General features: G+C 31.6%; 1 protein-coding gene and 1 pseudogene across 6 annotated transcripts in view; one reads left to right on the top strand and one right to left on the bottom strand.

Annotated features, from left to right (window-relative positions):
- Nucleotides 1-1,928: 1,928 nt before the first annotated feature.
- On the top strand, nucleotides 1,929-2,046 carry LOC140059657 (5S ribosomal RNA; annotated as a pseudogene).
- A 7,191-nt stretch (nucleotides 2,047-9,237) lies between these two features.
- The window catches only part of LOC140059179 (ras association domain-containing protein 1-like), a 39,718-nt gene continuing 34,173 nt past the window's right edge, over nucleotides 9,238-14,782 (bottom strand). For 4 of the 6 annotated variants that reach the window (XM_072105032.1, XM_072105037.1, XM_072105035.1 and 1 more), the window contains 2 exons: nucleotides 14,632-14,747; nucleotides 9,239-9,518 (listed from right to left, as the gene is read on the bottom strand). In XM_072105032.1, coding sequence (XP_071961133.1) covers nucleotides 9,357-9,518; nucleotides 14,632-14,747 — 278 coding nt within the window. In that variant the 3' untranslated portion in view covers nucleotides 9,239-9,356. Of the gene's footprint in view, nucleotides 9,519-14,631; nucleotides 14,748-14,782 lie in introns of all 6 variants that reach the window. The other 2 variants (XM_072105034.1, XM_072105033.1) reach the window with 1 other exon arrangement.

Here is a 14,782-nt window from a genome sequence, read left to right as displayed (position 1 = left end):
CAAAGTCACTGGCCACCTATTGGTCTATATAAAGTAAAACAAGGTTGTATATTGTTTGAAGGTTTGCATGTCACAATCAAATGTTGATATAAGTTTGCGGTACACCACGTATGTTAGTTCTGAAAAGAACTGTTGAACTAACATACATGGTGTACCGCAAACTTCTGACAACAAAACAAGGTTGTTTACCAAGACTACTCTCATCATGATGAGCTAAGGTGTAATGCCTTACCTCAATTCTCTATCAAATGGTACAAGTTGGATTCTAGATAACTCAGATATACACTACAGTATATTTGATTTTGCTATGTGTCTAGAAAAAATATTTGCTGTCATTGATAGCACACATGCTATCAATGAGAGAATTCATTTAATGTTTTTCTTTATTTTTTTTAGAGAGAAATACTCTCTAGAAGGACCATTTAATGAACATTTTATAGACCAGTTACCTATGATGACCCAGGTCACTAGAAACAACAGTACGAAAGAAACAATTGACTATGCCGTGCAAAAAATCAGGGAGTTCCTAATAGCTGCTACAACAAAGGACTGCTCTATCATGGTTACCATGCAACGGACAACAAATGCAAAGTAAGTTTGATATTGAGGAAGTTGAAAAAAGAAAATGAAACCGCATTAAGTTGGAACAGAACAGATTATTTTCCAATTGGATTTGTGTATAAATTAAACAAAAAATTACTTTAAGAAAGGTTTACAGATTCCCACTGTACGATCATATTGAGGGCAGTAAACAGAAAAAGTAAAAATTTGTGATGGTTTGTGGTTAATGTTTCCCAGAAAACAGCACTTTGACTAAAATTTAGTGCTTTCTGTATTTATTTGTTGCAAATATTTCTTGATTACTTATCGATTGATAACGTGTTTGATGTTGGTGTACACTTGAATCTATTTACTCATTGTATAAATAAATAAATTACACACATTTTAAAACTATGAAGGTTATAATGTATAAAGTTCTTTGGCTTGTATCAAAAACAAAAATATAGATTCACTTACCAAAATGACATCTCTACATTGTTAGTCTCTGAAAAACATTGTATGTGTTGCCTCTGCAAACTAAGGAGAATAAGAAAAACATATTTGGTTGATTTGCATAAACAGCACCTGTGATTAAAAGCTAAATTTAGTGAACTAATGAGAGAGCCAACAACTCAATGATTATTGTATGAAGGGCCATATGTGCAAAAATAAGAAGAGATCAGGAGGTGAAAACTAGAATGGAAGCTTGTATAGCCTACATCACCTGGATTTATTTACTATTGATATTTACAAATTATTTTATTATTTTTTTCTTTTTTCTTAGAGTGGAAGATGCAAGTCAACATATATCTTCAGGTAATGGGAACTTATTTAAATACCACTGCAACATTGTGGATTTGGACCCGAAACCTTCAATACGTATTCCAATGTATTACCAGCTAGACCAGGACATAACGCAGCATTACAAGAAATACCGTGAACAGAAAAACTTAACCTCTTGATAGAGGGAGGCAGACTGGACAGTTTTTATTAAAATGTCCATTCTATAGGACATTGGTATTATTACAAAGAACAACACAGACGTGTGTGTCAATATCCCATAGACTAAATGTGGCATATTTTTCTTACCAATTCCAGTGCACTAGTTCAAATCCTGGTCCAGGTTATTTCTCACAATTATTGTTGCGATTTAGAGAAAATTATATTTAAAAATTAAGAAACACATTTTTGTTTAGATTGTTGCTATACATTAATACGTTATTTAGAAAACATAAAAGAAAAAAAATGTAAAAGTAATACTTGTTATTATGTTTTATGTCAGAAAATATATTTTGATTAAAACAATCTGGTCTTTAAAATTTAGATTGTTATCTTGAAACTTTGTTTTAAACAGTATCTGGATTTTTATACAGTAGAACATCTCTCTGAAATACGGCTTTACCACGTTGAAACACCGGTTCTCGTCAGATCACCGAAGTTAAGCAACGTTGGGCCTGATTAGAGCTTGGATGGGAGACCATCTGGGAATAGCGGGTGCTGTATACGGAGCTAGGGTCCAGTTAGGCATTTGAAATCAGCACTGCTGACTCTTATGGCAGCCCCTGCATCTAGTATCTGCCTCAGACCTCCGGTCAAGGTGGGCACTGGACAAGAGAAGCCCTTGATCAATGTCAGGACCAATCAAGGTGCTTTAAACAGTCCTGGCTTTGTTGTATCAAACCTGTTAGTGGCGGTAATTATCGCTGTTGGTTTCGATTGAATAAAATAAAAATAAAAATAAAATCTATTAGGGGACCTTCAGGGCCAAAGAAAGTATCCCCTCAAGTTCCTTGACTCTAGTGTTAAATCATATTGCCTTCGTTCATGTCAGAAAGTGTTTCCTAAATATGGGTATTTTCTAAATTCTACTGTAAGTGAAAATATGAAATATGTTTCGAATTCTCATTCTAAGTGAAAATATAGATTATGTTTTTATAATAAAAGAAGAGAAATAAATATGATACAGTATTTATTATTTTGGGATTACCTAATAATAATGTTTTCATGCATAGAGGGCAGCAACCAAATTAAAAATCGTTCAATTTCAACAACTTAATATACTGTTTAAAAAATAAGAATACGAAAAAAAAAATATAAATAAAAAAGACGACTCGCTACTGAGTATTACCCAATAATAAAGTTTTTAAACATAGAGGGCGGCAAACAAATAAAAAATTGCCAGTTCAATTTAAACAACTTAAAACACTTTTGAAGGAATAAGAATAAGAAAACAGAAAAGCAATAGACGTCCTACATAGTGAGTATTACCTAATAATAATGTTTTCAAAGATAGAGGGCGGCAAACATAAATTTTAAAATGATGTCCAATTTACAACATTAAAACCTCTGGGTGAATAATCAGAAGATTGAATAACTACTTCAACATATGGAGTGATGATTCTGATAAAATAATCAAATTATACATATAACCTATGTCTGGCCGTTGAGAATGACGAGACCTACTTAAGAAACAAAAAATGAAACCGTTCTGAAGTAGGCCATTGAGATAAAAAATGCAACAATCATTCTCAAGACTATAAAGTGTATCACTTTTACTGCAACATGTCAGCAGTCTATCTCTAACCTTAACAGGTCCAGGCCAGTAAACTAAACCAAATTGATCAGCAATATTTATTGGTAATTGACACTACCCAGGTCTGTTAATTGCTCGTTAGTTACTTTTTGAGGTATATGTTCTCCTCTCAGAGGGGAAAGGGCCTACGTCGGTTTATACAGGTAAGCTATGCAGAAAACACAAACAAATTTGCAATTCGTTTGTTGGAACATTGTATAATTAATTAATTACTTCTGGAGATTATTTGCGATTTATCGCCATAATGACAATATTTAAAAAAAAATAAACCCCTGACATATGTCCAAAGTAAAATAAACCAATATTTCACTTTCTATTGTATTGTGTAAAAATAGTCTCAAGATGAATTAAGGAAATAGCTTGAACTGGAACAGTTTAGTATCTGGGGGATTTCGGGTATAAATGGAGTATTCTTGTTTTTATTATATTTTTATGATGTTTTAGACAAACATAATGTAAAATAGCCTGGGAATTATGTTAAATTCAGTACACAACAAAGAACTTGTTTATGTCATGGATTTCCTGAGGATAAAATAAATGTGTTGTACTATTTCTTCTTGGCATGGATTTATAGGCCTAGCAGAAAGTGTGTCATTATTAACTAGCATTATAAAAGAAGTAAACTAAGGAAAAGACGAAAACAGAATGTTGAAATGATTCCATACAATAGTTTGAATTAACTAAAAAAATAATCCTGCTTGGGGAATAAACACTAAAAATTGCGGTACACCGTCTGTTTCAGAAAGGAAATAAAGCAAAGTTGATAATTTCTTGACAGTTTAGTTGTTATGCTACAACCACTCTCTAGAGTAATGCTAGGCCAATTGCAACTTTCCTTTTAAGAAATAAATAGTGCAACCCAGACCTTAGCACTAGGTCAGGATTGAACCCCGGGATTGGAAGGCAATCACGTTAACCACTAAGCTACTACAAGCCTATGTCTATTTACCATGCAAACAATTAAACATAGTGTAACTTTCATATTAAACTTTTAGAGTTATAAAAATAATAGTTACATATCTAAAACAATATTAAGGAGAAATGGAACTACAATGGTAAACGTTGATGATTATGTATGTCGTGAGGTAATTTCCCGATTGATCGTAATCAAAACGGTACTGGGTATGTCTACTAGTTTTTCTGCTCCCAACCAGTACATCCATTCATAGAAGCTTTGATGAAGTAAGCCTACCTGGTGGTAACCATAGAACGGTTCCGAGATAACGACTATACTTCGGCTTTAGTCGGTAGAAGATTGAAAAAATTGTTAGAGATATACGATGTTTGATTATGTGTAGATGTGTGATTTGTTCTTTTACTCAAATGATATTATTTATTTAATACATTTTTTTATATCAATTAATTACATTATTGTAGATTGTATATTATGCGATAAATATTATTTAATTATTTTTTTATTTTTTTTCTTCTATAAAATTTGTTTAAATATTAATAAAAATATACAAAAGAAACCAGAATGTTGAAATGATTCCATAATGAAATAATTATTATATTATTATTATACAGGTTAAACATCTGGTAATCGAGAGGTAGAAAATAAGCCTAGTATCAAGACAGATGTAATTGATTGGAAAAATGACCACAAAGGTTTAACCAGGTTCATTCCTCGAACTATAATGTACTAAAATACACATAATCCAGACTGTGGGCCTATTTATAGTAAGTGAATGTGACATTGACATACTAATAACAATATCGCAACATTCAACCCTATATCAAACAACCTAAAAATCCTCCAAAATTTCACTTTCATTTTTCAACTAGATAAACCAAAATATAAAGATCGTTGCGAGTCATATTTTTCATAAAGTCCAAACGCACCATTTGCTATGTTACCCTTTAGCAGCTAATACAGTACATTGTTGTATTACATACGTCAAGGTATGATATATTCCACTGACATCAAATGAAGTATCGAACAAACATTGAGCAGAAAAAAATTGGATTGGATTGATTGGAGAATGAAGGAACATACTGCAATGGATGTCCATCATGGAATGATTCAATGTATATGCCTGCATATTTGTTCAATCATCAAAAACAGTAAATACATAAATAATTTGTCTTCAAAACTATCTAAAGCTCTGTTTACACTATCAAACTTTATGTGACAAAAAAATTTGATGTGCCCATATATGGATATGATGATGACATATCACTACCATATTTGAGAATATCACTACCATATTTGGGCACATCACACTTTTTCTGTCAGACTAGTTTGATAGTGTAGACAGAGCTTTATTTTTTGTTACTTATTGAATCATAAAATCCTTATAACCAATTTCTTTCACACAACAAACCAAACTTATAAAATATTATAAACAAGGAGTTTAATACTTAAGACTTATTTTTTATTGAAACTCTATGTATCCGACTTAACTTTATCAATACAATATCTTAAAAAATGAACGTCATCTTAATATAAGTTATCATTCTTTGTTTTCAATTCAATATTACAGGATATTTCTGTCATTAACTCTCTTATCTTACAAGATGATCAAATCGATATAATTGTTAGCAAACTTATGGAACTTGCTGGTTTCCATATAGTCATCCACAAATTAATTAGAAATAATTAATACCATGTCAAAGGCAAACCATAAATAATCATGCAGAACTTAAATAACCATCAAAGATTACTAATTTTTAATTTTTATTTCACAGAAGGTTAATTTAACTTGTTATATTTTCTTTTGAAATTAATATTCATAATTAACAATCCAATCAAGGTATCCTATTTGTTAATAAGGAATCAAGTAAAGTATTTTGACATGTCACAGCTTCCTTAGGGGTTATAAAAACCCCATGAGACTACTTTCGAGGGAAGGGGTTATCAATGGCTTGCAACCACACCTGTCATTTATAATTGTAATGTTAATATATCGTGACGTTTTTGGATGAGGTTAAAGATATTATCTTTGAATAAGTGGAAAATAAAGTGAAAAAAAAAGTTTGCATGGTGTATTAGACTTAAATAAAGAATGGGAACAGTCACCTTCGTCTCTGTGCTAAATTTACACATACTGTATGGCATTTTATATACAGTATCAGGCAAATGCTGTAATACAGTGTCACATTGTATCACATGTGTCCTAGTGTTACACTAAGGTTAGGCTTCTGACTCTGACTAAAGGCACCAACTGTAATTCATATGATACTGTATTACAGGTTTTTCCTAAGATACTGCACACAGTATAGATACAGTACAGTACAGAGATTTAATTTGGTATCAACAACTTACAGATAACAACGGTAGCACCTTTTAACAATGGACTTCACAATACCATATCATTTTATTTAACATAACTTGTTTCAATATCTTAAAATAATACTTAACAATACTCCTATCTTTACCTCAACTTTGACGTTCTGATGTTTATAACTCAAGCATTTGTCTTTGTATTTTTTTTCCCATAATAATATTTCATAAAAAAATTGAATTATATTGAAAAATGATTTATTATATCTTTATGATAAATGCTATCCAGTGGACCTCTGTGTTTGCTATACCTTTAAATACAGCATATACCGATATGGTAAAACACTGTTATAACAAAAACTGCGAATAAAAAATGTTTTTATCTTTTTTTAATTACATGGTGTACCGTAAAAATGATTAGCATTTTCTCGCCATGCAAACATTTAATTACAATGGTCAAGTGTATAAACATCAGAGGTTTTTACAAGGTTTTAAACACTTTAATTTAAATAACCTAGCCTAAGCCTAGCATTATATACATTTTTTACAGTATAATATATACAATGATATACATGTTATTTACAAATCACTTTACAGAGTTAAATATACACAGTTAGATATAAACATAAATATATTCATATACAACAATTAGCATGGGTAGAGTTACAGTAAATGTTTATGAAGAATATAAGAAAAACAAAATAAAATAATATTAATTTTCAAATATGGAAAATACTATTAAAAAATCAGTATAAGGTTAGAATGTGTTTTTAATTTTTTTTTTTTGGGTTTCATATTTATTTTGAGTTAAAAAAAAAAAAAAGAGTGGAATAATTTTGAAAGAAAATCGACAAAAGCATTAGATCTTGAGGCAAAACACTGCAGTTTTCCAAAATAAAAGATATTTAAAAAACAACATTTTAGAAAAATAATAAAAATTATGCATACACTTGCCAGAGAGTGTCAAAGTGATTTGATAGATGGTCCCTAGCCTAGACAATCTTGACTAAAGCTCTGTCTACACTATCCAAAAAAGTGTGATGTGCCCTAATATCGTGGTGATACAACATCATCATGTCCATATATGGGCACATCACATTTCGATAGTGTAGACAGAGCTTTAGGTCTACCTACTGTATAAAAAAAACTTGACGGATTCTAAACCTAGGCCTACTATTCTCAGATCAGACAACAAAGGCTGGCATTGTGTTTATTACAATTAACAGCAAATAATGCAATGTACTATAAGAAAATTAATTATTGGTAGTGAGGACGAAAACAAAGGGAATTATTTATTCATTGCATCCTATTAAAACATTGGCAAACTACGTCAACAATGACGAACTTGTATAAATATTGAATAGTCAACTAATAAACTTTGTGATAATATAGTCATAACACAATACAGTATTATTAGGATTAAACATTATTTGAACATAAATTATTTGTGGTTCAGCATGTTAAAACACTGTATTGCCACGACAACAAGAATGGATGGATGTGATTGGAAGAGAAACATGCGCAAAGTTTACAGACAGAATCATATGTCATAGTCAAAGACCCACACCATAAGATCAAATGGGTTATAAGGGTAATATTAACCCCCTTCTAACATCATTGGGACAACCCAATTGGTGGAGGTTTAATGGCGACATTATATTAATAACTCATTTAATTTGAAAGAAACATCAATATGGTTAGTTATAAACAAATCTTAATATAGATTATATTCATTAATAATGAATAATTAGACAGACGTTAACTCAAAATAAAACAATGTAGAATATCCACACATCTACTGTACTAACAGCAGGTAAGGCAAACCTTCCATCAATGTTTAAAAGAGCTAATTTTCTTTAATTTACCTGACTTTATTCAGAGGATTTTCTTGTAGTCATTGATTGATGTGAGAATTGGTAATGCTTGAAACACAGCTTAAGTTGTCATGATCAATAATTATATCCTATCTGTTTAAATTTTCCTGCCTCATTCACTTAAGATACTTAACAAATCTTCTGAATTAGCTAACACTTAACAACCTTTGACCCTAGCTTCATGACCCTAACTTCCTGTTCCTAGCTTCATGACCCTAACTTCCTGTTCCTAGCATCCTGACCTATCAGTTAATTAACTTTAATTAAAACTTTACCAAGTATGAAAAAAACTATAATTAGATAATGCTGCAAAAGTTCATTGTTAAAATATTCAGAATTATTTATATTTTGGCTATATATTTCTCCATTTTAACCAAAAAACATGCAAAAATATTTCAAAATAATGATTTTCTTAGTATGTTTTTGTAATACAAGTTGATAAATTTCAACTAAAATTAGAATTCAAAATAATAATATCAAAGCTCATTACATTTTGTTCCGATTGAGTACTTATTCAAATTTGGATGGAATGTGGAAATTCAGAGCATGTATTCGATCCAAAATATATTAGGAAAATAGTAATAGAAGTCAGTTAAACTTATAATAACTGATAAAAGTATAATGGAAACTTCATAGGAAACAAAGACCTTTTTGATATCAAGATTATATATTACAACATTAATTTTGTCATCATCAATGATAAGATATAAGCAAGTAGAAACGTTGAATTTCAGCGTAATAGCTTTATATCATTTGATGATAACATAAATGTTGAAATATACCATCAACATGATGATTTTATTTAATTTTTATAATGGAATATTGTGAAATTGTTTAGTTTTTAATTTTGAAATATATCATGATGACGACGAAATTGCTGAATTGAAATATGTCATTAACATTATTTTAATTCATTTGATGATGAAATACAATAGTCTTCATATATTTTGTTATTATTATGACAAACACTATAGTGTTGAAACATAATCAATTTCAACATTTCATTTGATGACCTAGTAATTCAACAATATTTAATAATTTAATATTAATATGAAGTATACATTATACTTTCTTCAGTATTTAAAATAATAATTTATATTCTGCATATGTTTATGTATTTCTTCGTTTATGCTTTTCCTTTTTCTCGTTTCTTGGCTGCTTTCATACAGTCCCGTAAACGTATCGCTTTCATTGCATATCGGTGACGGATTTCAGCAATGTGGTCTTCTTGTTCTTTATCCAGCATCATCAAGAAGTTGGTCAACTCTGCATTGCTGAAATTTTCCCACTGTAAGTGACAATGAAACAGAAAGATAATTTTAACAAAGTTCTCAAATCTATCAGTAACACAACAAGGATGATAATGATTAGATTTCAGCATGGGATTGTACTTGAACATGTGATTGTACTTGAACAATCTTTGTCTATGTAGAGCATCTTGTGTATATGTTTGTCTTATATGTTCTAGTGCAGTATATGGAGAGCCATCTCGATAGTGCTTTGCACTCATGGCAATCCTCAGGGTGCTGCACCGCTGTGTTGTCATGTATGTTTGCCTGAAAATTAAATAAAATAAAATAAAATAAAAATAACATGTGATTGTACTTGAACATGTGATTGTACTTGAACATGTGATTGTACTTGAACATGGGATTATACTTCAGCATGGGATTATACTTCAGCATGGGATTATACTTCAGAATGGGATTATACTTCAGAATGGGATTATACTTCAGAATGGGATTATACTTCAGAATGGGATTATACTTCAGCACGGGATTATAATTCAGCATTGGATTATACTTCAGCATGGGATTATACTTCAGAATGGGATTATACTTCAGCATGGGATTATACTTCAGCATGGGATTATACTTTTTAGAATGGGTTTATGCTTCAGCATGGGTTTATACTTCAGCATGGGATTATACTTCAGCATGGGATTATACTTCAGCATGGGATTATACTTCAGCATGGGATTATACTTCAGAATGGGATTATACTTCAGAATGGGATTATACTTCAGAATGGGATTATACTTCAGAATGGGATTATACTTCAGCACGGGATTATAATTCAGCATTGGATTATACTTCAGCATGGGATTATACTTCAGCATGGGATTATACTTCAGCATGGGATTATACTTTTTAGAATGGGTTTATGCTTCAGCATGGGTTTATACTTCAGCATGGGATTATACTTCAGCATGGGTTTATACTTCAGCATGGGTTTATACTTCAGCATGGGATTATACTTCAGAATGGGATTATACTTCAGAATGGGATTATACTTCAGCACGGGATTGTACTTCAGCGTGGGATTATAATTCAGCATGGGATTATACTTCAGCATGGGATTATACTTCAGCACGGGATTGTACTTCAGCGTGGGATTATAATTCAGCATTGGATTATACTTCAGCATGGGATTATACTTCAGAATGGGATTATACTTCAGAATGGGATTATACTTCAGCATGGGATTATACTTCAGCATGGGATTATACTTTTTAGAATGGGTTTATGCTTCAGCATGGGTTTATACTTCAGCATGGGATTATACTTCAGCATGGGATTATACTTCAGCATGGGATTATCATTATACTTTTTAGAATGCGATTATACTTTTTAGAATGGGATTGTACTTCAGCATGGGATTATACTTCAGCATGGGATTATAATATTCATTTAAAACATTTTATTCAATACAATACAGTTTCTTGATAGCCGAGTGGTTAGGACACTTGACTGTCATACAGATAGACCCGGGTTCAATTCCCGACAACTCCCAGTCCACTCAGCTGTAAATGAGTACCTGGTTGAAAATACTAGGGAGAAAAAAGGCGGCGTGGAAAGGAACTGGCCACCCTACCACATAATGCCGAGGCTTAGTACAATGAGCTCCTAACAGCTCATTCCCCTACGTTCAGAGAACACGGGACTCACCTTTACCTTTTTACAGTTTCTTAAACCATAGATTAATATTATATTCCTATACACAGATATAAACAGAAACTCGCAGTATATTATATATTCTTCTATTTCATCATTTTTTTCTAGAAAACTGTGGACATTGTGTCAGCTGTAGAATTTAATTCATCATTTAAACAAACAATGCTATGTTCTATAATCTTAAAAAGAATTTAAGTTGCTTTTGAGCTGCCCCATTAATCATCTTTACTTGTCTGAATTTTAATCAGAAAACATGCTTAGAGATTATTAAGGTATTTAGTAGTAGCAGTAGTCTGATACAGGAGGTAAGACTTGAATAATGATGAAGATTCTTGTAACATATAAACATTAATAGATATGTATTATCATCCTACGGCACATACTTATTAAGGCCACCCTGGGTATTATAAGAAAAGACTTTCATCCTAACTGGTCCAGCCGACTTTTTAAACATGCAGTACAATTTTCCAGCAAGCTGATCAAGGTAAAGCAAAGGCCAACTGAATAGAATTCATCAAGGCACCGATCTTACAAGATTTACACAATATTGTGTAAATAGCTAGGTCTACACTATCAAACTTTGTGACAAGAAAGTGTGCTGTGCCTGAAGATCAAATTTTTGCCACGTAAAGTTTGATAGGGTAGACAGAGCTTTAGACCATCTAAAGACCACTAAAATAGCCCTAACAATACATTCAGTCATAATTTTCACTTGTTGTAGTTAGAACCATACAGGATTATTGCCTTATTCGTCATAATGCAAATCATTATAATAACATTATACAGTAACTCTACTTAATGGAAAAGGAAGCCTTTAAAATCCTCAGAAAAAGCAAGTAATCTAAACGGCTAGACTATGTTATTTAATCAAATCTCATAAAATGTTGATCTACTGAAGATAATTTTAAAGTGCGTCACATGTTCATGATGAAAATGTAAACAAACTGTACTCAAACTATTTACTTATTTATACCATCAACTTCCTTAAAACCTGACAGAAAATGACTCAAATTCAAAGATACACTACTTAAAATATATTTTAAAAATCAAATTGTAAGGAAAACAAGATATCATGGTGTAGCAAAAGAGCATTCAGTTTTATATTAAAGCTGTAGCTTGAGGCTTTCCAATCCTAAGGCCCTTGGTTCAATCCTAGCCTAGTGCCAGAACTAGAAACTCAAGGATTTTTCTACTCCACTCCCTTGAGACCTAAGTATGATAGGATGTGATGGGATATGCAGATACCTGATTGTCATTTTAGTATTAAGCTCTGTCTACACTATCAAACTAGTTTGACAAACAAAGTGTGATGTGCCCAAATATGGTAGTGCTATGATGTTATTATATTCATGTAAAGGTATTTTATTGTTACATAAAGTTTGATAGTGTAAACAGAGCTTTAGCAAACTATAGTTCAGAGTAATTAAACAAAATGTTAACCTGTTGCAGACGGTTAGTCATGGTTGGTTGTTGGTGAGTCACATGACGTGTGTATGTAAACCTAACCCGAGTTTGTCTGATGACTGTCATAAATGTCTGAATATTTTCACAAATAAATTAACTACACTGAGAAAGATCAGGGGTGGATTGCTATAAAACCGTCTTAACTGATGGTCTTAACTTCCCGATTAAAGCCGGCTTTATCAGATAGATGGTCTTACTAAAGCCACCCTTGTTAGACCATTGCTATAAAACAGTCTTAACTGATGGTCTTAACTCCCCGATTAAAGCCAGCTTTATCAGATAGACGGTCTTACTAAAGCCACCCTTGTTAGACCATTGCTATAAAACAGTCTTAACTGATGGTCTTAACTCCCCGATTAAAGCCGGCTTTATCAGATAGATGGTCTTACTAAAGCCACCCCTGTTAGACCATTGCTATAAAACAGTCTTAGATAAGACAGCGTAAAGTAACAAATTGAGGGCGTACTTTTCGCGTAGAATACCAAATAAGGTAATGTTCATCACGCTTGTTCAATTCACAATCATAACAGTACGTACATTTCTACGCAAGAAAATCTGTTCTAGGCCTATATAAGAATAAAATCACCATTATTTGATTTAACACTTAAAACTCGTTCAATTGGTTATCTTTGACGATAAATAATGAGAAATGATTAAGACTGTTTTAAGACTCCTTCGAGTAGGCTTTAATTTTAAAGACAGTTTGCAGGTTAGACTGCGGTATAGCAATGGTCTATAATATAAGACTACTTGCTACGTCACGAATTATAGCCGGTAGCGCTGGCTAAGACCGTTTATAACTGTTTTATACATTTTATTAATAATTTCTTAAATTTCTTAAATGAACTAACGTTATATAACTTAAATGGAAGATTTGATATAATAATTTGAGATATTTCCTGGTTCTAAGTTCTAAGAAAACATTAATGCTATCCATTGTTCCAGGAAAATGTTAAAACCTTTGAAAACATGAAGGAACAGAGCTTATGTAATCTGTGCTGGTTCCTAATACTTCCTATTCATTTACAAATTTATAAATGACCTAGCAAAACTTGGTTTATGTTTTGAAATCTCTTGGGAAAATCCACAAATTAAAAGTTCAAAACAACTTTTATTTTCCAAATTTAACACAACTAATAATTAATTCAAAACCTCATATTGTCATTAAAAGTGAAATTATAAGCGGTTGAGATTAAAAAATGTTCAATGGAAGGAAATATGAAATATTTGGCATTGGGGGGTTTGTTCGTGCCTGTTACCAAGTGTTATAGGGGAAAGGGATGAGTATACAGAGGATTGGGGGGGGCGAAGTTGTGAGATGGAGGGGACAGGAGAGACAGAATGGAAAGGAGAAACAGTGATGTTTTATTTATTATTGTGTACAAGGACAAATAAAGACTAATTCAGGTCATCATCACAACACAAAACCATAATATTATTAAAATTTGATTATTCAGAATTTTGAAAAACTGCTGGTAGTACGTCTGTAAAGAGATCTATATAATAAGTCATTAATAATGGAGTCAAGGTTATTAAAAATACAAACTAATACAAATATGTTGTGTTTTGTATTTATGTTGTTGTTGTTTGTGGTGTTGTAGTTTTGAATGTTTTTTGTGGTAATTTTGTTGTTGTTTGTGGTGTTGTTGTTTTGAATGTTTTTTGTGGTATTTTTTGTATGTTTTTTGTTGTTGTTTTTTTTCCATTAACAATAAGTTTTTCTTAGTGTTTCCTGATAACTTGCTTTGTGGTGTTTCTTTTTTTAATGTTTGGTATGTTTTTTGTGATATTTTTGTTTTGTATGTGTTACTGTTATGTGTTGTTTTTTGTTTTTTTTTCTATTAAGAATAGGTTTTTCTTTGTATTTCCTGCTATCTTTCTTTGTGGTGTTTTTTGTTGTTTTTTTGTACGTTATAATATTTTTTGTTGTTTTGTATGTTTATTGCTAAATAAGAATAAGTTTTTTTTGCAGTATATACTTACGAGAATTTGTCCAGTTTCATTTTCTTGCAGCAAAAATCGCTTCATTCCATTATCCCCGCCCCAAGACAAGCAGAGAAACAGCGGGCACTCTTGGTCTCCTAAACGTCTAATAAGAGCTGCAACAACAAAAGTAAATTTACATTTAATTTAT

Source organism: Antedon mediterranea, chromosome 9 (genome assembly GCF_964355755.1).
Source record: "Antedon mediterranea chromosome 9, ecAntMedi1.1, whole genome shotgun sequence".
In the NCBI taxonomy this organism is placed as follows: Eukaryota; Metazoa; Echinodermata; class Crinoidea; order Comatulida; family Antedonidae; genus Antedon; species Antedon mediterranea.
Note: the sequence above shows the minus strand (reverse complement) of the source record. Positions and strands in the feature narration are given on the sequence as shown.